Source organism: Anser brachyrhynchus, assembly GCF_964034855.1.
Source record: "Anser brachyrhynchus genome assembly, chromosome: 10".
Lineage (NCBI taxonomy): Eukaryota > Metazoa > Chordata > Aves > Anseriformes > Anatidae > Anser > Anser brachyrhynchus.
The window spans coordinates 10756135-10781406 of NC_137705.1; the positions used below are offsets into that span (position 1 = coordinate 10756135).

General features: G+C 42.3%; 1 protein-coding gene across 3 annotated transcripts in view; it reads left to right on the forward strand.

The window, feature by feature from the left end:
* Positions 1-25272, forward strand: part of SLC41A3 (solute carrier family 41 member 3) — a 146001-nt gene that overhangs the window by 19518 nt on the left and 101211 nt on the right. For 2 of the 3 annotated variants that reach the window (XR_013955509.1, XM_080605945.1), the window contains exons 1-4: positions 7313-7381; positions 7540-7674; positions 13117-13234; positions 13368-13460. Coding sequence is in view for 2 of the 3 variants with exons in the window: in XM_080605945.1 (XP_080462071.1) it covers positions 13160-13234; positions 13368-13460 (168 nt within the window). In the remaining variant the exon portion in view is untranslated. Of the gene's footprint in view, positions 1-7312; positions 7382-7539; positions 7675-13116; positions 13235-13367; positions 13461-25272 lie in introns of those variants that run through there. The other variant, XM_080605937.1, reaches the window with a different exon arrangement.

A 25272-nucleotide genomic window follows, 5' to 3' on the forward strand; every position in this document is an offset into this window, starting at 1 on the left:
CAAATCCAAGACTTGGAGAAGCAATACGGAAAATCAGTACCGTCTGCAGTCTTTGTTCATGAGGCACACTAACTAGGTGTTATTCACGCAGGTGCCTGTAAAATCTGGAATGTGCTGCTATGTTCTGAAAAGAAAAATCATAGCCGTAGCATGGTAAATACCTACAGCACCTGATGTGGAAGCTCAGGAATTTCAGTAAATCCTGATTCACTGGCTGAAGTCTAGACTGCAACTTAAAATTCACCATACGGCCTGAGATCAGGGCCTTAGTTCCTCTTGCTGATAGTGGTCAGTGGTGATTATTTGCAGGCAGAGAAGAAATGGGTATGGCTAAAGCCTGTACTTCCAGCTACAGCCAGCAGCAAATTAGGGACCTTCTAAGCCACAAGTTACTTCAGGTTAATGCCAGAGATCACCCATGGGCTGATCCTCTGTTTGAACACACTCATGCCTTTGGCCTACATAATGTCCTGCAGCAATCAGTTTTGTGGCTCCATGAGGCTCAGCGTGAGATATATTTGTGTTTATTTTAAATGTACGTCATAGTATGCTGTTGTATGTTGCACTTTTGAATGTATTCCTTTGCCCATGAAACAACAGCAGGTAATTGTTCCCTGAGTTCAAGTCCCTTTTATCAATCAAGTTGTCTCACCACTGGGCTCTTGGTTACTCACAGAGGTGAGACTGTGAAGAGAAAGTCCTGGACCAGAGAAGCCCTATCCCAGAAGATAACCTGACTGACTGCTATGTCAGAGTTTGCACTGACAAACTCTGTTGGGTGCAGTCTGTTTGCTGACCAGCGGGCTGCCAGGCTGCAATTCCAGCCGGTTTGAATCAACAAGCCTGGCTCTCATTTTCCTGAGATCTCATCAGAGCTGCTATCAGCTTGGATCCAACCTGGTGGATCAATGAAAGTTATGACGCTATATGGATTTGTTTTTCAGTGGCATTGATAAAAGAGTGTTGCAAGATCCTCATCTCAGACTCAGTCTGGCTAACTGAAGGTTGTGAAATTTCCAAAGACGACAAGGGGAAAAAAGAGCAAAAAAGCAAAAAAGCAAAAAAAAAAAAAAAAAAAAAAAATCACTCTCCCCTGTGTTGCAACTCTGAGTGCAATCAATTGCAAACAATAATTCTCTCACTGGACACTCAGCTTCATTTTAGTTGGGTCCATGGAAAGTAATTTCTATATATATCAGCTAGATGTCTGACCTGAGGGTTGAAACAAAGAAATCTGCTTACAGAAATGTTGCAAATGCAAAATTCTGGCACTGCAGTCCAAGTTCTGCCCTTGACTAATGTAGTTTGTCTCAAAATTGTGACCACGTTGAGCAATTGTACAGGGGAAGGGAAGAACTGAACCATTCTGAACAACATCTGTAAGCTAAAAACCAAGAAGTGAGTTCCACTAGGAATGGAAATACTTGATTAATGAGCAAAACTGAAGCGAAGATATTTGCTGTGAAACAGCTCCCAGATCTACACTGCTGCTTCAAAGCATTCCTCCTCATCTTGGACAACCATGGCTTTACCTGCTCTGTGCTGGATGAGAGGATCCAGTTCCCCTTGCTCAGCATTTCAGCTGCTCTCTGAAATGCTCACCTCTTCTGCTAGCCCACTAGCTGTGGGCTGGTGACTGCAACATGAAAGTGCTGCGTTTAATTGGATCTGATTCCCACAGCAAACTAATGAAGCATCTCTGGTATTAATGGGGACACTTCAACAGCTGGCCATGACATAAAGTCAGGAAGAGTCTGCTGAGTTTTCAGTGATGTTGGTTGGATTATGGCAGAGCAGAGAAGCCCAAGGTCTTTGTGAAGGTAATGTACAGGCAGTCCCTATCACAATGAGCCTGATCAGAGTTTAGCAGGACTTTCCCAAAACATTCTTTTAAGCCAATTCAGAGGAACGAGAGAAAGGGGAAGAATCAACACAATTTGCACGTGGGAGTTGAAGAAAACAACATAAAAGCTCTAGGAAATTTTACTCCAGCTTTTGCATTTGGCAGAATGGCTTCATGATGGGATTTCAAGTACTCAGAAATCCCCTGGCATATGGTCCAGAACAAAAAATAATCTAATCGAATCCAATCTCATCTAATCTAATTTCATTTCTCACTATTGTGAAATCACCACAAAAGCATCTGAGACATTTTTACTTCTTTTTAAATGCTGACCTTCTGCAGGATCAAGTCACATGTATTACTGCTATATAGACACTGTTCCTTAGCAGAATTATCATTTAACTGAACAGCACTATGTTGCAAGAGGAAATCCTTGTCAATGACAGCTATGGCCAGGAGAAGCCTTGTGAGTGTTTTTACTAGGATCACCATAAAAACGATAGGAATATGCCACGCTATGACAGTTGTTATGTTTTGCCCACTGTGGAACTGCCAATGTGGGTGACCTTTCAGCAAGAGCAAAATATTGCAGTTTACTGATACCTCCACGGGTCTGATTTCAGTGACCTTCCACATGCATGCAAGGAAGAGTTAAGACAATCCTGCAACTGAATCTGAAGGAGCAGGTGTAAGAGTAGGTCAAAGCTCTTCATATCTTTTAATGCAGTAAATAATGTTGTATATGCAGTGTAACAACCACTTGAGGTGGTGCTTAACACTTCACTCTTCTATTTTTCCTTGACAAGTATCTTGATCGCTGGATTTCTATATTTGTAATTGATGTTACATTGGACTCTGGATATGAAAAGTAATGACAAGAGAAAGTGGCGGTAATTTCTGACTCAACATTTTCATCAATAAAAAACTTTCCTAAAATGACTGACACTGCATTGGCCAGGGCAAAAGTCTGATCCCTTTGTACTTACTATATTGCATTAAATCATAAAATTGTACGGGATCACATATAGCAAGGTGTATGAGCAAAGGCATCAGCATCTGACGTGTTTTTAGTGAACCACCTTGAAGTCCTCCGAAGGGAGGTGCAATCAGAGGGTGAAGTGTTAGTAGTTCCTCTGGCTTTTTATGACTCCTGTTTTGCAAAGCGTGATCATGTGCTGTTGTTTTGAACTTCACCCTGTGTTTGTTCTGTTTCCTAGATCTGCTTTTGTGATGAGCGCTCCCACAGTAATCAACCCTGAGGAAATTCATGTCTGGACTGATGAAGCTCAGTTTTATTCTCAGTTCCTCACTGAAAATATGGAAGGCTTTATTCCACCTGCATTTTTTTTTTCCTAAACCCTTCCTAATTTAAAGGTCAATGAATTAGTTCTGGCTGCTTTGCTGTCAACTGTTCCATGCCCTCTGCACATGATCTAGTACTTTTAGGATCTGAAAACCAAAACCACATGTGAAATTTGCCAGGTGGACTTCCTGTTGCTTGGTGTTTTGTGAACAGGGGCACACAGGGTGTGTGTTTAAATTCTGAGCTGGGTGTACTAAGCCTGGATTTCAGTGAACCAAGATACTGTGCTGACACCATAGATATGGACTGATCCTTGATACTGGGTTTTGTTTTTCAAGTTGGATACAATACCAGGCCTGTGTTGAGCTATATCCATGCAGCGTGAGTACCTCTGTATTCTACCTTCTCATGTTTCCTGTTTTGTGTCCAAAAATGTCTTGGGATTGTCATCTTGCTGAAGGATACCCAAGGGCTTCTACTGAATTCAGCCTGTTTTCTCTTTTCTTTAATGAATGGTCACAGAATCGTATTTTATTCCCAGGAGAATCCTTTAAACTCCTCATGTCAACTGTATACTGTGCCCTGCACAGAGCAAAAACTGTCAGGCAGACAGGAGGAGGACTTAAGGTTGTGAAAATGGCCACTCAACACCAAGGACCTCAAGAAAACTTGGTGTTCCTACAGAAACAGAGCTAACCCGCTTCCACACCAAAGCACTGAAGGCTGGCAGGGGCAGAAGCAGTCCACGTTTGCATGCATGAAGACTCCACATTATGAAAACCTCCCAAAAACAATACAAAAAGAAAAATAAAGTGTTTCAAAATTTGAGCCCAAAGGAAAAGCAAATTGACGTCTAACAAAAGACTGATTTTCTTCTCCCGTAGAGAGGTGTCTGCCACTTACTCGAGCTGGCAAGGCAGTGTCTCAAAGGGCAATTTAACCACATTGCATAAGGCCTTGGCTGGGTGGCTGTAGAAATATAGGGCCTCTTATCTGAATGCTGGCCACAGCTGTTAGAGATCTTGAAGGAATTATCTCTGTGCCTGTCAAACATCTGCTTTGTAAGCAAACAAAGAAGCTGAAACACTAGCAGTGCGCACGACCCACTGCAGCTCATGCAGCAGAGCCAGGAGGCAGCAAATGGGAAACTTTTTCCCTGGCATCAGAAACCTGATGTCCCATGAGTGACTCCGATGGATGGATAGGCCTTCATTCCTCTGTGTTTTATAGACCTGTGCCTTGTCATTGAAAAATAGCCACTGTGGTCCAAGCACTGATCTCAGTGTCTTTGGTAAGCTATAAATCATCTACAGCTCTATGAATACTCTGGCATATAGCCTACAGACCTACATTTATTTTCTCTCTCACCACCCAGGAATTGTTCCATATAAATGTGGGTAGACCCAAAAGGTCTGGTGCTAAAAATCAGGATATGCATTGGATGCCTTGACATTAAATATCTTCTTCCCTTCCTGTCTTCACTCCCTTAGCCATCACTGCATTTTTCCTCCAAAATACATTCACAGTGTTTTGTCTTTGAACCAAGCTAGCTGCTTTCCCGTAGCTGTGATAGTTTCTCCATTACCAACACACCCCCCCCAACACATAGTAAATACCCTTTGAGAGCCTGGCCACAGAGAGTGTGGGATTCTTGTATGCTGTGTAACCAGAATACTCCGTGCTCTTTTGTGTGTTTTTTATATTAACACCAGTCCCATAAAAACCCTCAATAACTGCATTGTTGTGTCTCCTTTTGCACGCATGCATGTGGGTCCAGATCTGGTCCAAGTGCAATGTGAACATTCAGTCTCCTGAATTGTAGGTGTTGTGGGAGAATCTAGTCCAGCTATGAGGACCAGCAACTGTGTGAGGATACTGATTTTGTATTTTGTCCAGTCAAGACTTTCCTCCTTTGTTCTCTATCAAAAAAACACTTGCACTGTAGAGGAGGATGGGGACAGTATGAATGGATGAACAACCAGATGAATGAGTATGAAGGGTTGTCCTTTGTTATCTCTCATCTGTTCTCCTGGTAGAGACCTCTAGGTGTTCCTACAGCGTGTTCCTGAGATGTTTATTCACGTCTTTTTGAAAATATCTTAGTTCAAAGTGACGCAGCTTCACATTTTCTTTATATGTCTAATCAAATGCAAACAATTAAGATTGCCTAACTGAACTCTGTGCCAACAGGTAACTACAGTTCAAAGGGCTTTTTACTTAGTTAACAGGTTGGACAGCATTTTCTCCACACCCTTCAAACAAAGTTATGGTGTAACATCTAACAGGGCTTTCCTGTCAAAATCTCCAGTTCTAGCGTGAGCTCTCAGGCCAACTGCCTGAGGTACTAGGTCATGAGGGACACCTCTGGGCTAAGGAGAAAATCAATGCATGTCATTTAATGTTCATACGGAAAACTGGGAGTGCAACCATTTCATGCTTGATGCAAGACCACAAGGCTATTGCTGGTTCTGCATGTGTCAGCTGGACACTAGCAAAGCAGTATCACCTTGCAATGAAAACAATCCTATCAAGAACTATTGACTAATTTCCAATCCAGTTAAGTTGGTGCAATTTTTATCTCATTAGTCTCAATGACACTGGGCAGAGGAGGTGTTAATATAAAGGAAAATTGTTTTTATGGTTACAGCTTAACACCATAAAGCAGAGAGTGTTTTTTGTTCCAAGCTTTACCATAGATGTGGGTTGCTTAACAAACCTGTGCTGCAGGGCTTTTAATCTACAGCGTGAGCAGTTACATTTACCTGTGAAACTAAAATCATTGCTGCCTTCAAAGCGCTTTTCATGGACAGTGCTGGTGTATAAATACCATTGCAGCGTAGGTGGCTTGGACTTGTCATAGAGAGATCATCTCCAACTGTCTGCTCAGATGCCGTATTTTGAAGATTCACATAGTTAAGTTTGTGCTCATCGTTCATGTGGATAGTTGGATTTACTTTAGTGCAGGCTGGAGGTGGTATTTGGCTAGAACAGTGAGTGTCTCATTGTCTGAATGAAATCTGAATCTTCAAAGAAAGGAAAGCAGCAGGGAATGGACTTGGCCGAGGACTGGCTGTGAGATATGAGGCTCTGCAACTCCCAGGTTCAAATCTAGTAAAGTTAATAGAGATCGCATGGCTTTCCTGCCATCTGGCAGCCAGTTGTGAGTTGCGTGCATTGTATTGGTGAGTTCTACTATCAAGTTTCAGGACAAGTGACTTCATTAGCTTTAAGGACAAGCTGGGAACTGAGAAGGAAGCTGAATAAACCGTATCATCCTATGACATCCTAGGTTTGGTACTTAAGAGTGATGAGTGAGTGGAATGAATCAAGTCTTAGTCTTACAGCTTCCTTTTTTTGAGAAAGGAGGAGAGACCTTAGAACAGATGAGCACCAAGTGTTCTTACTGGGAAATCAAGTAAGCTGAAATCTTCTATCAGCTATGTGGTCCTTTTCAAGACACTGGATGACCGTTGCGGTATATCAGGAAAACTCACAGACCTAAACATACAACTTCTTTGGTTTGGCTCAGAAGACAGGCTAACATTGTGTTTATCCAGCTTCCTTGCCTTTTTTCAAAAGGGTGATTTTTTTTTTAGGCCTTCAAAGTCCCGGAATGCAAGGGAGTTGTAGAGGGGTGATTTGCCAGCATGGCCAGCGCACCTGCAGGAGCTAAAAATGTCCAATACCCCATGGATATGCAGTGGTGTTATAAAGCCTGTATCAATCTTGCAAATTTCAGGGTTTTTACCCCTGAGGAACCTGAACTAAGAGCCCTGACCCAGCTCAGCTCCAGGCTCGTACCCTGTCATGACTTTCACGCCGCCTCAGCTGCCATCACGCCTCAGCTGGTGGCCATTTTGGAGCAGTTTAGGGCTTTTGTATGCTGTGAAACTACAAGCCCTGTGATTTCTGAAGCACGCTGTTAATTTAAAAACAGCTCTCAAGGCATGTTGTGGTCTACTAGGAGGGTAAAGTGTTTTCCAAATTTCTGCCTACCCCACCTCATTTCTCAGGAGAGCTCTCATTTCTCCACAGGCTCTAGAGTCTGCTTGCAAACAAAACAAATGAGGGATCACTGTGCTTCTTTCAAGGGGGTGTAAATTCGTAGGTGAAACATTGGAACGAATGTATTTTCCAGCAATTTCTTAGTTTTCCTTTTTCCTCAGCACAGCTGAAGAAGGAATTCACTGAGGGCCACCTGGAAGCAGTGAGGCTGGAGAGCTCAGCTGACGCAGGTCAGGATCTCTGATGGGCTGAAAGTGCCCTGTGTAACTCAGGGAAGCCATTTTAGTTCATGGGCCTGCTTTTTGGCTGGAGGTGTTTGGGTTTGTGTGTGTGTTTAACACAGTTGTGTTAAAAGGTTTTTTTTTTTTTCTTTTTCCTGTTGTTGCAGGAGTGAGCAGGCTGGCAGTTTTGGAGATGGAAGAAGTGAAGTGCTTGTGTGTTCCCCATCCTCTGAGGGCACCTGAGGAGAGCCCTGTCCCAGCACAGCCTGCAGCACCACTTGGGGAAGCCTCCAGGGTAGCAGGTAAGGCTCTGCGTGCCCCGTGTCACTGCTTATTTGCACAGTGTAAATGCTGTAAAAACTCATCACGGCGTGTGTGGGGAGGAAGTGCTTCACTATCTAGAGACTTGGGTGGACTGTAGGTGCATGGAGCTCCTGGCATGTATTTCTCTGGTGTTTGGATGCTTTCTTTTGCCTACATTTGCATTATCCATCTTTGTTTCTTATTTGTCACTGCTTACCTGGAAGGTTGTAGCATCTCTCTTTGTCACTGCAACATCTCTTTTTAGGTAAGGGGATGTGTTTGTGTTGTTGGCTGTCTGGAACTGAAGTATCAAAAGGTTGGCTAATATAACTGAGGTCACGAGAGAGGCCTAACTGCAATGTGTGTGCATGTCTCTTGCTGCCTGAGCTCAGACCTGGAGCTGCTTTTGTTACTGCATACGGGGTTTATGCCTCTCTTCACACTTTGTTTTGAGTTTGTGGTCACAGAAATGATTTGGCAGATGGTGCTGATGTGGTTCTTGGTTATGAAGTTTCAGTGGAGGGTAGGGTGAGTGTTTCTGGGCATTTTCAGGTGGAACAGGGTGTCCCAGGCCAAGGCTGCAGTTTCTGATGTTGTGGAAAAAAGTCAGTGTTCTTGCATGAAACCAAGCAGTAAATCATGGGCAGTGTGTCAGGCTGAAATAAGAAAACAAGTAACAAACTCCCTTGTCACTCCTATTTCCTTAGTGCTAGCAAATAGGAACTAAATTGTGATTGTGCAACTGGGGAAACTGAGGCAGGGAGTGACTGAGATCACACGTGAAGTCATTGAAAGGCTTGGAGTGTCATCCAAGCATTCTGGGTGTGACTTGTTTGAAATGATGAGTCTTGGTGTCTCAGTTTGAGGTCTGTAATAAAGTCTGGTGAATGTGTGTGTTTTCACCTCCCACAGCCTCCTCTATCTGTATGTTGACTCCTGTCTATGAGGTGTACAGTGCACAACTCTGAACATTGCAGAAGTAAATTGTCCGGTATAACATTTGGTTTTGAGAAATCCTTACCTTGCATGCAAGTTCTTCCTCAAGTAAGAAAGATTAGCTATGGGAAATGGTTCTATCTACATATAAACTGAAGCTACGGGTCTAACGTAGGGGAACATACTCATCTCTTGTCTGCTGTAGTGCACAGGTGAGAATGGGCTTCCACTGTGCATGATTTACCACTGTGCCTGGTTTATACAAAAGGTTTGTACAAAGAACAGCAGGTGTGGCTGCAAACCTGCTAGAATGTATTTTTCTCAGTGTGACTAGCGCATGTTGAAATCAGGGTCTCGTCAAGGAAGTCACAGATGGGTCTTCGAGAGGGACAAAGAGAAGTTAAACCTTAGTGTGTTTGGCATGTTAATGTGGGGGCTGGAAGCTCTAAAGGGAATATCCCAGAGGCATGTGGTGAGCAGTTTTGGTTTGGCACAGATAACGGGAGGCTGCATTCATAAAGGACTAAGTGTACAAGTTTATTAAAACAGTAGTAGGCTGTTGTCTTCCTCCAGGATAAATCTCGTCTTCTTTCGTAACACTTCATAGAGCGTGTTGAGACACAATTGAGAACACTGCAGTTCTGGTTTAGAAGCAGGGAGTGTTCCTGTGAATGGAAAGGCTCTATTTGAATTAATCATGGGTGATTAGGCATCGAATGGCCTCTTCATCTTTTTTAGATCTGAGGTCCCCAGCAATAGCTGATGTGAAAATGGTGTGTTGTGCATGACGGTAAAAGCTGGCATGTGTGGGCATGTGTGTAGCCTTGTTTATAGGCATGTATTCAACTTCTACTTTCCCAGCCTTGCAGTTTCATACTTTGACCAGGTTATGTCTCACTGCTCTCTGCATGATCTTTCTCTTGTCCTCAGAAATATTTTTTTGGGGGGGAATTGCAAGGAAGTACTGAGTTGTCAGGAATGTGTGTGCATGTAGAAGCAATACTGGTAAAATCATAACCCAAAAGGGAAGATTGAAATGCAGACTACTTGCGCTTGGTTTTCTGAGGGGGGGAAAAAAAAAGGCATTAAAATAAAACTGCTACAACAACAACAAAGCAATGCACAGAAAAACACATTATTTCATTTTTCTTACTCTTGTCTGGTTAACTTTTTTTTTTTTTGTTGATGAATAAAAGCAGAAAACACACTGAGCCATTCCTTTTTGGCAGTGTCCCAACACGTTTCAGATGTAGGCCTGCCATTGATCTATTCAGCCCTTTCTCTGGGGAGTTTCATGGTGAGTCTTAATTCCTAAAGGCTGTCTCTCTTTACACCTCTCCATGTGTTTGCTCATTGCAAGGGAGAAAAATCTTGTCAGATGTCTAAAAACTGATTTCAAAGTGGAGTAAAAGATGAGATGTCTTTTTGTTCTGCATTTGTATAGCCTGTGCTCAGCATGGGCTCATGACTGAGACTCTTGATTCATATATCAAAATGGGAAAACTAGTAAAATAAGCTGGTATCTGGTGCAGGCTAAATTCCTAAATCTGGTCAACGGGCAAAAAGCAGGGCTCTCCAAATGCCAAATAGACCATCTGTTGACATGTTATGCCAGGTCTCTAGACCGGCAGTACAACTCAAATTGTGAAACTGTCTAAAATGTTGCATAGATAATAGTCTGGGATATGAAACTTCTAAGTTGTGATGAATCTGCAAAAAATCCTGCAGTGTAAGTTGCACTGTCTGGGAAGGCAGCGGTCGGACAAAATAACGATTCAACTGACTCCCCAAACCAGCCTACCAGTGAAGCTTGACATATTGCAGGGCCAGGCACTGCATTTGATGAGAATGATGCATTTCAAAAGATTGTCTTAGACTAGGACATTGTAGTCAACTGTCGTATTCGTGTTCTTGAAAGGTACCTCTTGGCAAAATATCTTTATTGAGACTGTCTTTAACATAGTGAGTTTTTATTGTAATGATTCATATGAAAGAAGATGGATCCTTGACCCCTGCTGAATACTGGTTTGCATGCTGATGACTCTTTAGAATGAATAGAATGTGGGGGTAATCAAAATTTAGCCCAGTTTGAGGTAGGTTGAAAGGATGAGGTGTTCCTAAATGGATGCCATGCTGTTAATTGCTGAGCAGGTGCCTCCCAGACTGTAAAAAGTCTTTACAAAGCTGCCTCTGGGAGGCAAGATGCTGCTGAGTTGATTCTAGTCTGACAAATGGCTACAACACTTGCTTAAAGAGGCTGCTACAATAATTCAGCTGAGATTAGCTATGCTCTAGGTTTGTTTTTACCATCTGAATGCTTGTCCTTTCCTAGTTCCAATTTGTGTGATTACGGGCTTAATCCTTTTGCTGTGTTGTTGTAATATGTACTATTTTGTACAAATACTTTTTTTTTTTAAGTGCCCCAAGTGGGTGCAGATAGAACTGCAGCACTCTTAAGATGGTTGCTTTTTTCTCCTAAGGTAGAGAATCAAATTAAACTGGTCTTGCAGATCCATCTGCTGTGGTAGCTGCACTTTAACCAACAGACATTTCCCTGCAGGTTCTACTCCAGTAGTGACCTTATTCTGCTGACTTCCCTTTTGCAGAGTGAGATGCTTCCCAGCTGATGCTGCAGTGAGAAGCCATGGTTGTGGGCCCGTTCTACAGATGGGAGTGTCCTTACCCTAGTTTCCATAAATTGTGCGACAGAAACTGGGAGGTTTCTGTACTAAAATTAAGCACAAGCATGCACAGAATTGGAGAGAACAGAAGCAGGATGTATCAGTGTGTGATTTCATTTGTAACTGCGTGTGTTCTTTGAATTTGTATTAGAAATGCATTCATTTTTCTGTATCTGCTTGGGAGACCTTTTTCAAGAAAGAAAAGGAAGAAAGTGTTTTACTCCAGGATTGTGATGGTTGCTTTTGGCAAGAGGTGGGATCAGTTTCTAATTTGACAGGGTCACTCCCTGTTATGTCTTACAGCATCTTGTTCAAGCATCTGTCAGTGTGTTGGGGATTTATGGGCACAGATCTTTAATGGCAACAAAATAAAGCTTGTAGTATCAGCAAAATAATGGTCTTTTGGAGACACCTTGGATGGCTAATTGAGGGGCCTCCCAAGGCCTGCCTGAAGGAAATGTTTAAAGGCAAGGAGGCAGTGTCATTCTGCAGTGTGAGAGGCTTTGAAAAATAAGCATATGCTTGTCTTATGTAGGTGACAAACAGATTTCATGGGTGTAGAGAGACTGTATGCTCAGGGTCCATGCCCCAAAATGTTTTCTGGAGCTCCGAAAAGGACTGAAGGAAGTCTTGGGGAATCTGGGATAAAGCTGTGAGGAAGACGGGCTTTTTAGTAGGGCTCTGTAGATTGGTAATTATGTAGATTTCTCCTGGTAGCACCATGGGACCTTTGTATTTTAGAGCTGTTTTATTATATGGAGTCCTAAATTCTGGTGACTCATACCTCAAAAATAGCAGGAAAAGTTTTCCTTTTTTATATGCATTCTTTTTTTCTTCCAGTTTACTAGTGGCTGAAGTCTGCAATATCATAGCTGCAAGTATGACGGTCATCACCTGCCAGCTGTGGGCAGGGTGTGCTACACATTAGGTCTTCATTGAGTCACTGGTGAGGGCAAATTGTGGATGCACAGGCTGATCCAGCCTGTGCTAAGGTTCAGATTTAAGAACTTTGAAATAATATTTGGATATGCCTGGCTATCTGTGCAGGCAATGAGGAACAGTTATAACTGCCCCTAAATTAGGAGCATGTGGTAGAGATCAGACCATGGCCTGTGAAGATCCATCTTCTCATCCGTGCTTGTTGCCAGTGGACGCCTATTTCAGCAGGAGTATCTCAGTGTAGCTCTGAGACTTTTTCAAAAATGCTGGTTTCCAACAATTCCTGTTCCTGCTCTGAACTTCAACCTCATTCTGTGCTGAGACTGATAACTGTGCTCTCAGTGGTGACTAATGAGTTGAGAGGTGATTATAGGCTTAGGCAATATCCCCAAGCTATGGGAAATCCTTTCTAATACAGTGGCACACTGAAGTGTGACACTTACTTGATAGGATATGGTATAGCTCTTTGCTGTATGACTGGATTTGCTTGCTCGTTTCCAGTCATACTGGACAAATTGTGTCCAGTATGTGGCAGTAATTGTGACAAGGAGATGTACTGAAGGCTCCCTCCCTTCTTGGTTACTTGTGTGTTAATATGTGGCTGTTTCCATGGTTTTCTTGTGTGGCATTTATGGGAGGAACGTGGGACCTAGAGCTAGGAGACTTGTCACGTGTCACCATTCAGCAGGGCTTCAGCAGGGTCACTTGGCTGTGCAAGAAAATGTGCTGACTCTGCTCCCCATCTTCTGGAGCTGTGTGTGTGCATCTGCCTGTACTTGTGCCACAGAAGCAGCCAAAGGCCCTTCCTACTCAGAGCGTCTGTCGTCATGTGTTTTAAATAATCTGAAGCTAAAACGGGAGCATTCACTTTCCCTTCCTCTCCAGGAGCCCAGAATAGGCAGCAGAGTCTGCCTTAAAGACTTGCAAGATGATTGTGCAAGATGTTGGCAGTGAGAGCATGTGGCACGTGTCTCCGCAGCTGGGGAGCTGTTGCAGGAAGGAGGTAGGGGACCCTGTGCAGGACTGCAAAAGATGCCATCATAAAAGCCCAGCCTGTGTTGCCAAAATGCAACTCCTGTGGTGACGGAGGTGAGTTCTTCTAGGAACCATGACCTTTGGATCCGCTTTCCTTACAGTGTGTTATGTCCAACCACGAGTCTACAAACTACGTACAGGAGTCGTTTTCCCAAACAGAACACTTCTGTCTTCCAGTAACACACAAATATGAGGTAAACTAAGTAAGAAACAAACCATGATTAATTTAATGGCAACAACAGTAGGACAGATGGATGGTGATGGGCCACTTCTCTGCAGGCTTCTGGGTGGAAATGTACCCTGAGAAGATGTGCAACTCACATCACTGGAGGCCAGTGAGCTGCCCATGCTCATGCTTGCTCGTGAACTGCTGTGGAACCTCAGCTGCACTTTTGTGAACGTGTTGTCTCCATGATGCCTGTACAGGAGTGATTGTTATTCATATAAACATCTTCCCTCTCAGGCAAACAAAGCCATTTGTGCCCAGACAAGTATTTGCAGCCCTCCGTTCTGGTAAATCATTTTTTAAAAAACATTGCCACTCAACTGTGGAGAGGAAATAATGCCATCTGTGAACAAATAAAGGGCAGCAAACAGTCTGTGGTCTCCTCAGGCTAGAAACTGTTTGTTCAAAAGATTTAGCACTTACTATCAAGTAACAAATATCCTCACGAAAGCACGGACTAGATGATTGGTGTAGGGTGCTTGTTTTGTCTTGTCTTTTTTTGTTGTTGTTGTTCCTAGCCTGCCTTCGCTGTACCCATTTGCTGCATGCGTGCTGTACCTGGCCCTTTACGTGCTGATCTCTAAAGACTGTTGCTCACAGAGTATGATTAAGTGTCTTGGACAAGCAAGAGCAGCGATCTCTTAAGGAAAGGCGAGAGCAGTTAAGAATTGCCCTTGATCTGTTGACTTTGTACCACCAGAGATGAGATTTTCTGATTCCTCCTTGTTATGGCACTGTCAGTAAAACATCAGATACCGATATTAGTTTACTTGGGCCGTGTATAACGCAAGACAACAACAACATCTTGACAAAGTAGTCCAAGAAAGCTGCTCAGAGATCGGGAAGGGGATAGCACAAACTGTGTTGCAGTCTGCACCATTGGAGCTGGCACATTTGTCACCTGATTTTCTGTGTACAGATCTGCAGGTGGAGGAGTACCTCTGAGCATGGTCTGTCTTCCAGTGCACTTGGTCTTCTATACATATATACAAATACCTTATTTATAATCAAATATCTTCTCTCCTATCTTTTTCCCCAAATAAAATGGGGAAGTATCCTGCTATTGTGGCAAAGTCCAGCAAGACCTTCCCCCAAGCTGTCTCTCTCTTTCTCTCCCTGGCTGTTATCTATGCTATTTCTAGTGTGTCTGCAGAGATTTGTTAACTGAATTGGATTGTAATCCATTAGGTGCAACCCTTTGTATCACTAATTGCTACTGAATTCTTTGCTTGGATGTACAGGCCTGTTTCAACTAATGGAAGACTGAGCTGAGATCGATATGGGAACAAATTTTTTATGGAGTTGGGTAGATTGTACTTGAGATTTACTTGAGGAATAAAATGACAGCACGTAACTTGGAGGTTGTTTAACCTGGGATTGGAAGAATTGTGTTGTCTTGAGTGGGAGCCAGGCTTTCTCAGAGGAGCTTGCTAGACTGTAACTGCTTCACCCAAGCAGCTCTGAAAGAATGCTTTTTTGTTGTTGTTTTTTTGATCAGCAAAACTAAGCCAAGGAATACCTGCTCTTCTACAGCTCACTCTTGCTGGGTTGTGCCGAAGTGACAGTCTGTAGGGCCTGAGTGTAAATCTGACTACTACTGAATGAATTAGGCTAAAAAAGCCCTTTGGGGGTGGGTGGGAGGGAGACATCAGGCACAAAGGGCAGGACTGTCCTCAGCAACAAAGGCAGTTTAAGAAAGTGTTTGTGTAACTCAGTGGCACCTGAAGTGGTAATTCTGACACTTCAACTCATCTTGAAAATGCAGGGTGTTTTATTCCTCTCAAAGAGTTGTTATTTAAAAAAAAAAAAAGAAAAAAAAAAGGGCAAATTCCTGTGGTGGAGTCTATGAAATTAATGAAAGCACCTGATGTCAAATGATAGGGGGATGTTTTTCTAGTGGCCATTTGAGTGCCGAACGCCAGAAGCTTCTCTGGCAACTTCAAAATTGGCACTATTTGGGATCATGGGCTGGTAACTTACTTAGTAGCATCTGTCATTGATTATTCTTCACATTCTATGGGCTGTGAAGAACACATTGCATAAAGGACAAGGTCATTTATTGCCTGCGTCAGGAGCTACATAGCAAGCTGCTGCTGGAATTAGAGTTGAGTACTTGTGTACGGTGGTGTAGCATGCTCTATGTATGGCAGACTACCTAACAGTCCTGCTCAGCAATACATGGTAGAGTAGTAAGATGCAAAGCAGTACATGATGAGATCATTCTACATAGCTTTAAAACCTCTTAATCTGTGAGACAAAATGGTTACCTTACATTTAGAGTGACCTGAGTCATCCTGAATAATGTTGACTACACTCATAACCAGAACTGCAGTCTTAACTATAGAGGTTACTGCATCAGGACTTGCCTGTGGATACACTTGTCTGTGTGAGTAATTGCAGTGAAGTTTGTAACTCTTATTAAGAAGGTACAACTTCTGGGAACTGGGTCAGATCAGGCCTTGGTATCTTATTGTAGGGTGCACTGTACAAGAACACTTTGTTCCATTACACGTGTACTTGTACTGATAGCTTTTAGTGCTGTAATAGCTGTGATTAGCGGCCGCTCTTCTCCCATACAAACATCTTTCCCATGTAGATTTTCTGGCAATTCTTCCATTGATCTCCTGTTGGATGTTGGTTTTCCCAGAGCCTGAGAGGTTCTGCCGCTTCTGAGATGGGCAGGTATGGGAAAACATGCTGCAAGAACGGCTTTGTGTCAACACAGTAGGAAAGTACCTCTGTCTATGACACAAAGGTCAAAACTTTAAATCTTTAGAATTAAACTGAGGTATTAATAAGCAACCAGAAGGTGGTAAAAGCTAATAGGAGAAAGTATGGTACAGATGAGGTTAGAAGCAATTAAAGCACTTGTTCATCTGTGTAAAGCTCTGCTCTCAAGTTTTTAATGCTACAATCACCAGCAGCAGAATGAAATTGCATAACTAGTCCTGCCCCTGCTCAGGTATGCAGCCACCTTGATGTCCTTGTGACTGTGGGGTGTCCTGGCTCAGAAACCTCCTTCCCTCGTTCTACTTGATGAAAACTCAGCCCTGCAGAAAGAGATGGCCACAGTGCTTCAGTGCATTGTGGTTTCGTGTTCATCTCAAGCTCTGAAGCAATGTTTGTGCTAGGAGGTGAACCAGGAAGGTTCTTGTTATGTTGTGCTGTGTTATTTAACTTGTGACAACACTTACAGAGTTGTAACCCTGCTGAATTTTGGCTGAGGTGTGTGGCTGCATGCTCCAGCTTCCCGTGATTAGCATAGGCTCCAGCAGTGCTCCTTGCCTTTGATCCTAGCGTTCAGTCAGCGGCAGGTATATTTTTAAGTCTGAGGCCAGATTCTGCTTCTGTGTGAAGCCCTGCAGCTTAGAATAGCTCAGCTGATTATGTGAGTGCCTGAGACCAAAGCGGGTGTGTGTAGCGCGGTGAGCAATGCGGCCGGAGGAGCAACCAGCCCCTCCGAGAGGGCCAGATGTCGCTGTGACCTTGCTCGATTGCTATTGTATATAAAGTGGCTTTTGTCAGGCAAATTAATTCAAACACTGACATGTAACCAACAGCTGAGAAATCACACCCAGTGTTTGCTTAACCTGTTGCTTTGGGGGTCTGTCTGAGTTATGTCACTCTTCTGAAGCAAATACTGTTAAGGTCAAATTGTTTAGCTCCTGGTTCCTGCTTGGTAATTTTGATCTATTTGTGGTTGTCATGAGGCTTGCTTCAGTGCTCCTTTCAATTTCTTTACTTCTAGCCAAAGTGAGATGTATGTGTCAGATGAGGCAGGGAAAGTAAAGATGATAAAAGTGATATGAGAGCACATTAAGGGAGGAAGCAGATGACTTTCTGTTCTTTCTGTTGCGTGTGCAACTTCCCTGGGGTTACCCTGCCTAGTGCAGTTCAGGGGGGAGAGAGATGCTTAACTGTGCCAAAAGGCAGCTCCGTGCGTGAGTCTGCATCGTGGCTGGCTGCTGTTCAGACTGCTGCGGCGTGCAGAGCCTTTGTAGCCACAGATAGGTAGGGCTTGCTCTACTGAATTGGTGTGCAAAGCACTCCAAAATGCAAAATCTCTCTAATTGCTTGAGTAATAGCTTGTGTATTGTGCCCTTCGCCCCTCTTTATTCTTTCTTTGATTCTTGGCTAATTCTAAAATTTAGCAAGTTACCTTTCTAGCTTCTTCTAATTTAGGAAACTAGTGAAGCAAAATGGCAAAATAGCTCACAAGTAGTAGTGCTACCTTACACAAATCCGGTCTTCCTGCCACGTTCATTATTCTCTATTCCCATGTCTTGACTATGTATGTACTTCTATTTCCCCAGAGAGCCTCGATGCCTACTACCTTGCCTGTCTTCTTAGCAGGTAATGAAACAGACACAGCTAGGATACTGCCCTAATCTGATCAGGGAGATTGTGAAATGTTTAATAGCTGTTTATAGACTCTCTGAAAGGTGTTAGCATCCAGACAGAGGAAAAGGATTGCTCAAGGAGCAGCCAAGATCAAGGCTATAACCTGGAGGAATCAGTTAAATTAAGCAATGGAAAATGAAGCATGGATATCAAGAAGTTGTTCCTAGCAGTTAACTCCTTGAGGTTGTCAGAATTTCCCAAGAGGTGAGATGGACTTGATTAAACTAGATGCGTACCTAGGACCAGGTTATGAAGCTGGGATCTAAAAATAAGCTTTTCCAGAGTCTGGAAGTGCGTAAGTATAGGAGACTGGCTTAGATCTTTCTTCCAGACTAGACTCTCAGTGATAGCTGGTTGGATGCTGTATTGAATAGGTGAATTAGAATAATAATGGCTAATAAGAAAAATGTTGAAAGAGCTAAATAGTGAAGATTACACTGGTCTCAAGCGGCACACCACCTTGAGCAGTTCTGGTACTCTCCAGGGGACCAGGTAGTCATGACTGACCTCTTGCACATACCACAGAGCTACCGTTTTGGTGGTAAAGATGATTTTCAGATATATTTTCTACTCTCCTGCTTCCCTACCACCCCAGTACTGCAAAGGTAGCTGTTACAGACCTAGAGCATCCCTTCTGTCTCTGTTCAGTTTTTATACCGTGGCAGATATTTATCCTTAGGCAGGAAGTGATGGGGTTAGCCCCTGCTGAGCTGTCAGATTAACAGGAGGTATTCAGGAGAAATCTGCTTTACGCAGGAGTAGCTGTGAGAGGGAATGGAGGCAGAGAAAGGAAGGATGATTCAGGCCAGGCTCAGCTGCAGATACGGGGCTAAACAAAAGGGGAAAGACAGGAAAGCACAGGGTGGTAAGAAATATTCATGCCCCTTTAAACTTAAGAAGTTAAACTCTTTATTTCTCTCTTGATCTGCCAGTAGTCAGACTATGAGGAAATTGATGCTAAGTAAGAGGTTTAGAAAGATAGGCCTTACTTGCTTTAGTATTGACAGTGTCCATAACCTGTGTAGCAGTTAAAATGCAGTCTAAGCACAACTTTCTCTTCCTCTATCTTTTTTTTTTTATAAAAAAAAAGCAACAGTGAGCCAAACAAAAACTGGTAAAGTTGTGCCCCATGATTGGGAATAGTTTTAGTAACAGCAACCACCCAGAGAACATGTTTTAAAGGGTGAAGTAGAGCGGCTGCAGCACCGTTTGTTGTTGCCACGTGCATGCTCATGCTGGCAGATGGTTCCTTTGGCTCTAGCTCAGAGGGAGGACTTGAAATCTTTGGGCACAGAGTTCGGTAAAGGGGAGTAAAAAATACTGGAGTAGCAGAAACAAAGTGAGGGCCAAAGTGAGGACAGTAGTTTTCTGATATGTGAAGCTGGCCTGAGGATGCAGTTGCAAATGTTGCCCTTGCATAGAAAGAAGTTGTGAAGAAGAGCAGAAAAAAGCCTCCTGTTGATAGTGGTACAACAGCCAGGGGCTGGGTGTTCCTGTGCTGTGCTTGCCTGTTCCTGGGGGCTTCGGGATGCAGGTCCTGCTTGTACCTGACCTGGGTAAACAATGGGACCCACAAAACTGGGGACAGATGGTGTTTTTTTATCCTTTTAAACATACATTAGGTATGTAGTGCACAAACCCTTCCCAGCTGATAAATTCATATTCTTCAAAATAGTCTTCAAAATAGCTCCCTTATTTAGGGTGTGGGGTCCTACTGAGCTGTTTTCTTGTGGATGCCGAGTGCCTGCTATGGCTGTCCTGTTCAGGCTGGCTTGTGTAGCTGAGCAGCTTGGGAAATGGGACTACTTCATGCTGATGCTGATCTGTGTAATGCTTGTGGGTTCCCCTCATCTAGTTCATCTGGATGGACCATGGATGTGGCGGCAGAACTGGGAAAGTGGAGGGGCCAGCTGTGGTGGAGGGAGGGTGCAGTGGCAATGTCTGTGGAACCATGGCTTGAATGTGAATTCTTGTTTTTTAAGATTTTGTTGACCTGAACAAAAAATTGAACCAAATCCAAACAATCCAAACTCTGTTACATGCTTTGAATAAGTTTGACAAAAAAACTGGTGTTCTCTGGGAAGGACTGCTGGCCCTTGGGAGGGGTGTGTGTTTTATTTTCCAGTAATCTGGCTGGAAGTCGCAGAACCCATAAGCAGATGCTTTTTTAATCTTTCTTATTCATAAAAAAAATTCTTCACCAGAACTAAGCTGGACAATTTTACCTGAAGGTGAATTGGAACCATGCTGAAAAGGCAACCATTCGGCTTCTTGTTATGAATTTACTCTGTAATTAATATAAAAGCACCTCCCCAGGCCTAAAGTGACAGCCAGGTTTGATGCAGGAAAGTGTTGAGTCTTGTCATGGCTGCTAGGTTCAACCTCTCAGGTTTCTAAGGTGGGTATTATCAGGCTGTCACCATCTTCCCAGGATATTCAACTTGCTTGTCCCCTCTTTCCAGGAACAACAAGGCCAGCGCTTTTGGCAGACCAGAGCTTTGGAGATGGCTTGTGTGAAATGAGAATCTCATTTCCCCTGTTAATTCCACTAGAGATGGTTGAAACCACCTCCTTCGAGATGCACATCTAGCAATGTGGAACTTGGAGGAAGGCTTGCAGATGGCACAAGAAAGATCCTGATGGTGATTTGGGAATGTTTAATGTAGCCTGTAGGGCTAGAGTGCTCTTTGCTGTTGCGTTGCATCTCAGAATAGTTGCAAAGAAGGAGTTGGCTGAGGTTTCAGTCCAGCTCTGGACAGTATGTTACTCTGCATGCTACTCTGGACAGTAGTCTAGCACAAAAAGAGGTATAGGAACTTAAAAAGCAAATTTTGTGGTGCAAAACCAAACGACTGTTTAGATGTCAGACAGCTGCATTCCTTTCATACTAGGCCCTGAGCAAGAGAAAAGAAGAAAATGACCATATCATTGTTTGGAGTATGGAAGCTGTTCACCTCCTCACCTTTCACCACAGCTGTATCTCTTTAAAGACAGCTTGGGGCTACTTTTAAGGTGATAATGATACTTTTCTGAACCCTCCTTTACTTTTCTCCTCTTCCTTCATGTCTAAGGGGCCTGCTTGCCACTCATGGGTCATTGTGAAAGCAGACTTTAACTTAGAGCTTCCTTCATCCTGAAATGAGTGTACTTGCTCTTGAGGAGGTGGAGTGAGTTATTTTGGCCACTTCAATTTTCATTCAGTTGACTTCCCACTTACTATAGAATGTGGAAAGAAAGATGGTTCTGTCCTGAGAAGTCAGGGAAAACATTTTGAGGATGTTGAAAGCTGCTGGATGCGGTATTGGAGAGTCCAATATTGACATTTCCTTCCTGGTTGTAAAAGTGGAATTTCCAGTAGTCTCTACAGGAATTGTTTATGTAAAGGCTGTATTAAGAGTTTTGAAACAAGCATGCATTTTGGCTATGACCTCATTATTGCTTTTCTTTTTTTTTTTTTTAAGGCAATATCTTGAGGCTATCTTGGGAGGAATTGCAATGATGAGATCAGCAGATAAGGAGTTGAATGAAGGCTTGGAGCTCTCTCCCTCTGTCTAGTCCCAGAGCCCTGGCCTGATTGTTGTTTGTATAATACCATTTTTAATTCCCCTCTATGTTTTCAGTTGATTTGAGTATTCTTTGCTTTCTTGTAAAAGCTGCCATAGAGGATTTTTGTTCTGTGTTAATGATCTGCTCTGTATTGCTTTAAAGGTAGAAGAATAATCCCTGCATGGGGAAGGCTTGCAAAAGCACTTTGAAAGAATGTCGTGGCATAGATGCACACAGACTATTATTATAAGCATAAAGATTTTTAACTGATCTGTGCAGTATAAAGCTGACAGTTTTGTACAACATTTGACTGAGTCATCCACTGAGCAAGCTTAGAGACCGGACTACTCACTGCGAGTATCTAATATCTAATTTCCCTTGTGTATGTACTTTCATCAGGCCTGGAATTCTAGTCTTATCTGGACCTGTTCAGAACTGCAATCCCCCTCCTGCCCCCAGTCTAGTATGATACAGTTTAAAAAAATTTTTTTTTAAATCATTATTACTAGGGTTTTATAACAGTCTCCATGTACAACTTTGATTACTAAACTGAATCTTAAATAATTTTTTTTGAAGTGAAGGAAGAATTTTTATCTCTGCCATCTAAGCCTTAAACAGTGACAGTTTGGAACATAAGATAACTCTAATGCTCTGGTCCCTTTTGCTGAAGTCCTGTAGAGAGAACGGTATTAAGGTAAATATATCTCATGCAAGGGTTCCAAATTATTTTTTTAAATTATCTTTGAGAGAAAATTGAATCTTCAAAACAATGTCTGTAAATGAAAAGAGAACTTCCAATTCTATTTGCTCTGGAAGCAGGGGAAGCCCAAAGCATTATGCCATTCAAGGATGCTCCTGCTATTCCTAGTCAGTAAATTGCACAGTGATGCACTTGCTTGAGTAAGAATAAGTCCATTCTGATAGCTCTAAGTATAGTTTATAGTGAAGATTTAAGTTTGAAGCATCAGAAAAGGGAAGGAAATGCCACGTGACACGTCAGTGTATCCTATTAATCTGTGGATCTTTTTAAATAAAGGAATGTGTATTCTAAAAGTTACAGTTTCTTGGTACTATGATACCTTACCATTTTGAAGGAAATCTAAACTTAACTTTTTAATTTTTTTCCCATAAACCAGGAAAGATGATGTTTCAGTTCCAAAGTACAGTCAAAAGTCTTTTTCCCCCACAAAGTGTTAAATGTTGCATCCTGTGGCTTAGTTTTTGAACCATATGGGATTTAAAGGTATCGTAGGATTATGTTGTTCTCTATGAAAACAGCAAAACTAGACTCACATTCTAAAGTGGAAGCTGGAACTTTTTGGTAATCACAAGACTGAGAACTGATCACAAGCTCCCCAGATGAAATCACAAGATTTGCAGTGCAGCAAGGGGACGCTTTTCCCTTCTTTCAGCAGGATTCAAATATTTTATCTGCGTTCATATGAGATAAAGGACTTCCCCGAATGTAGCATAGCCTTCTATGATTCATAGTCCATGGTGTAAAAATCCCAATTTGTCGTAATCTCTGGAGGGGAAGAAACAAATAACTGAGTGAATCTTCCTTATGGTGGTGGTCCCCTAAAATCAAAGGCAATGCCCAAAACAATGGAGTTGTGCCAGCCATGAGCTCCACATACCAGTCTTCTCCTTTCATGTTTGTCTGCAATGCTTAATATTGACATAGACTTTTCACATCATCCTTGGCACTTATATTAATAAACTGATGTGTAATAAATGCTTTGTATGGCTTATAAACTATAAAGCTCAGGGTCAGGCTTAATAATAATACAACAACCCAAGGACATGTTTAAATATTACTGGTAATAGTGTTCCTGTGAGAAATCCAAATGAGTGTATGACACTGATATTTTGATGGATGCAGTTTAGAAGTGAAAGGTGCTATGACTCCTGATGTACTGAGGTGCAAGTCCCTACAGTCTCTTGATGCCATTCTGCTTCCCCAGTAACGGTGCTGCCTGACTAATCAACAGATGTGGGAAGAAATTGGGCTTAAAGAAGCTCTGAACAGGGACAATTGTATCACTCATCAGGCAGGTCATGTTTAAGCCACTCTTGTTTTCTGTATTGAAAATGTTAAATGTATGTCACATAGTGGGAAGCTAATCTTGTTTCCTTAAACAGTATTTCTCAACAGAAAATAGCACTATATAAAAGAAACTTGCCTTTTGTGTTTTAAATGGGAGTGAGTGGGAAGCTGTGTTGTGGAATTTCATTGTTTTCTTTCTAAATATAATTTCTCATTTTGTTCTAAACATCCCCTCCCCTGAGAAAAGTATTTCTAGAGAAATAAGATCTCTCTCCATTCAGCATTATGATATTACTGCTGCAATGAGTTTTGAAATTTTCCTTTTGAGGGGGGGGAAGATTCTTTTGTTTAAAAAAAAAAATTGCTTTTTTTTTGCTCTGGATCCAGAAGCTGGTTTAGGTCATTTGTAATGGACAACTCTTTCACACAAATCAATTTAAAGACCCTGTTTCTCATTGGAAAACATCTGGGAGAAGAGGAAGAGGCAGCTTGCTTTAATTATGGGATGAGCAAGGTTTTCATGAAATATAAAATTCCTTTATTAAAAATAAAATGAACCAGAAAAATACTAATGGAACCAATTGATTAAAATAGTTTAGAAATGGAATTTTAACATCTAGAAAACTGTTCACAATTATTAGAGATGCAAAAACGTACACATTCTTCCCAGTACACAGTTTTGGACAGATGCCATGTGGTATTAAGAGCAAGCAGATACAGAAATCCATTCCTAGGGGACATCTGAGTCTGTTCAACAGGCACTAGTGCCTGTGTTTATATATGGCTTTCTAAATATTGTGTAAGCTATAATAAAATAAATGGCTGGGAAGAGAACACAATTGTGTGTTTGACTGTAGCTATTGAAAGTAAGGGTATTCTGCGGGGTTTGCCCTCTTAAATATTTTTTTCCTCATTGCCCATGATCAAGTCACTTTCTTGTATATCCATGTTCAGGAATTCTGTGTATCGTACTGTGACCTGCTAGGTATACGGAGACTATCCACTTTGTTATAAAGTTTAACACTTCAGACTTCTCTCAGTTTGTATATTAGCATGTGATTCTTACTGAAATTCCTCCCCAAATAAGTAGATGGTTATTAAACAGTGACAATGGAGTCTGACTTTCTGAACTTTTTTTTCCACCGGTTTCAGTGGTATTAAATGAAAGATTTAAGGCATGTTGAGATGGATGTCTATAAAAAAAAAAATACAGAAAGTGGGGGAGAAGGTACAGTCCATCATGAATACCTGTATATACCAGTTCAATTCCACAAGTTCTGTCTCTCTGGTGAGAAAGCACCATTCAGCATGCCAGCCTACAAGCAGCTGGACATCTTGGCTTGTGGTGTGGCTGTTCTCTAGTTAGAGGGAAACAAATGTGAATTCATTACAAAGCAAGAACCATTAGGAATTTATTTGAATAATAGGAGAAATCAGTCCAGCTGACAAAGTGCTAAAAAGCTTTTGGACAACTTGAAAACTGGAAGCCATAGCAATTGATGAGTCAACTACTGTGGTCACAGTTGACCAAAGAAACGAGGAGCCTTAACAATAACAAGACAGGTTGTTCTCGATACAAGTGGGCATAGTTCCCTCAACTGTGATTTTTGCCTGTTTAGCCTAGTCATTAGTGTGACACAATGGCTCAGTTATTCAGTTCTTGCTTGGTTTTACGGTTTCCAGTTGCTCTCTGCTACTGAGAGTTCCTTGGGTCCTGTTCACGTGGGTGTATGTGTATATAAATTTGACCTACAAAGGCAAATCACTTGCCAATAAATCTACACCT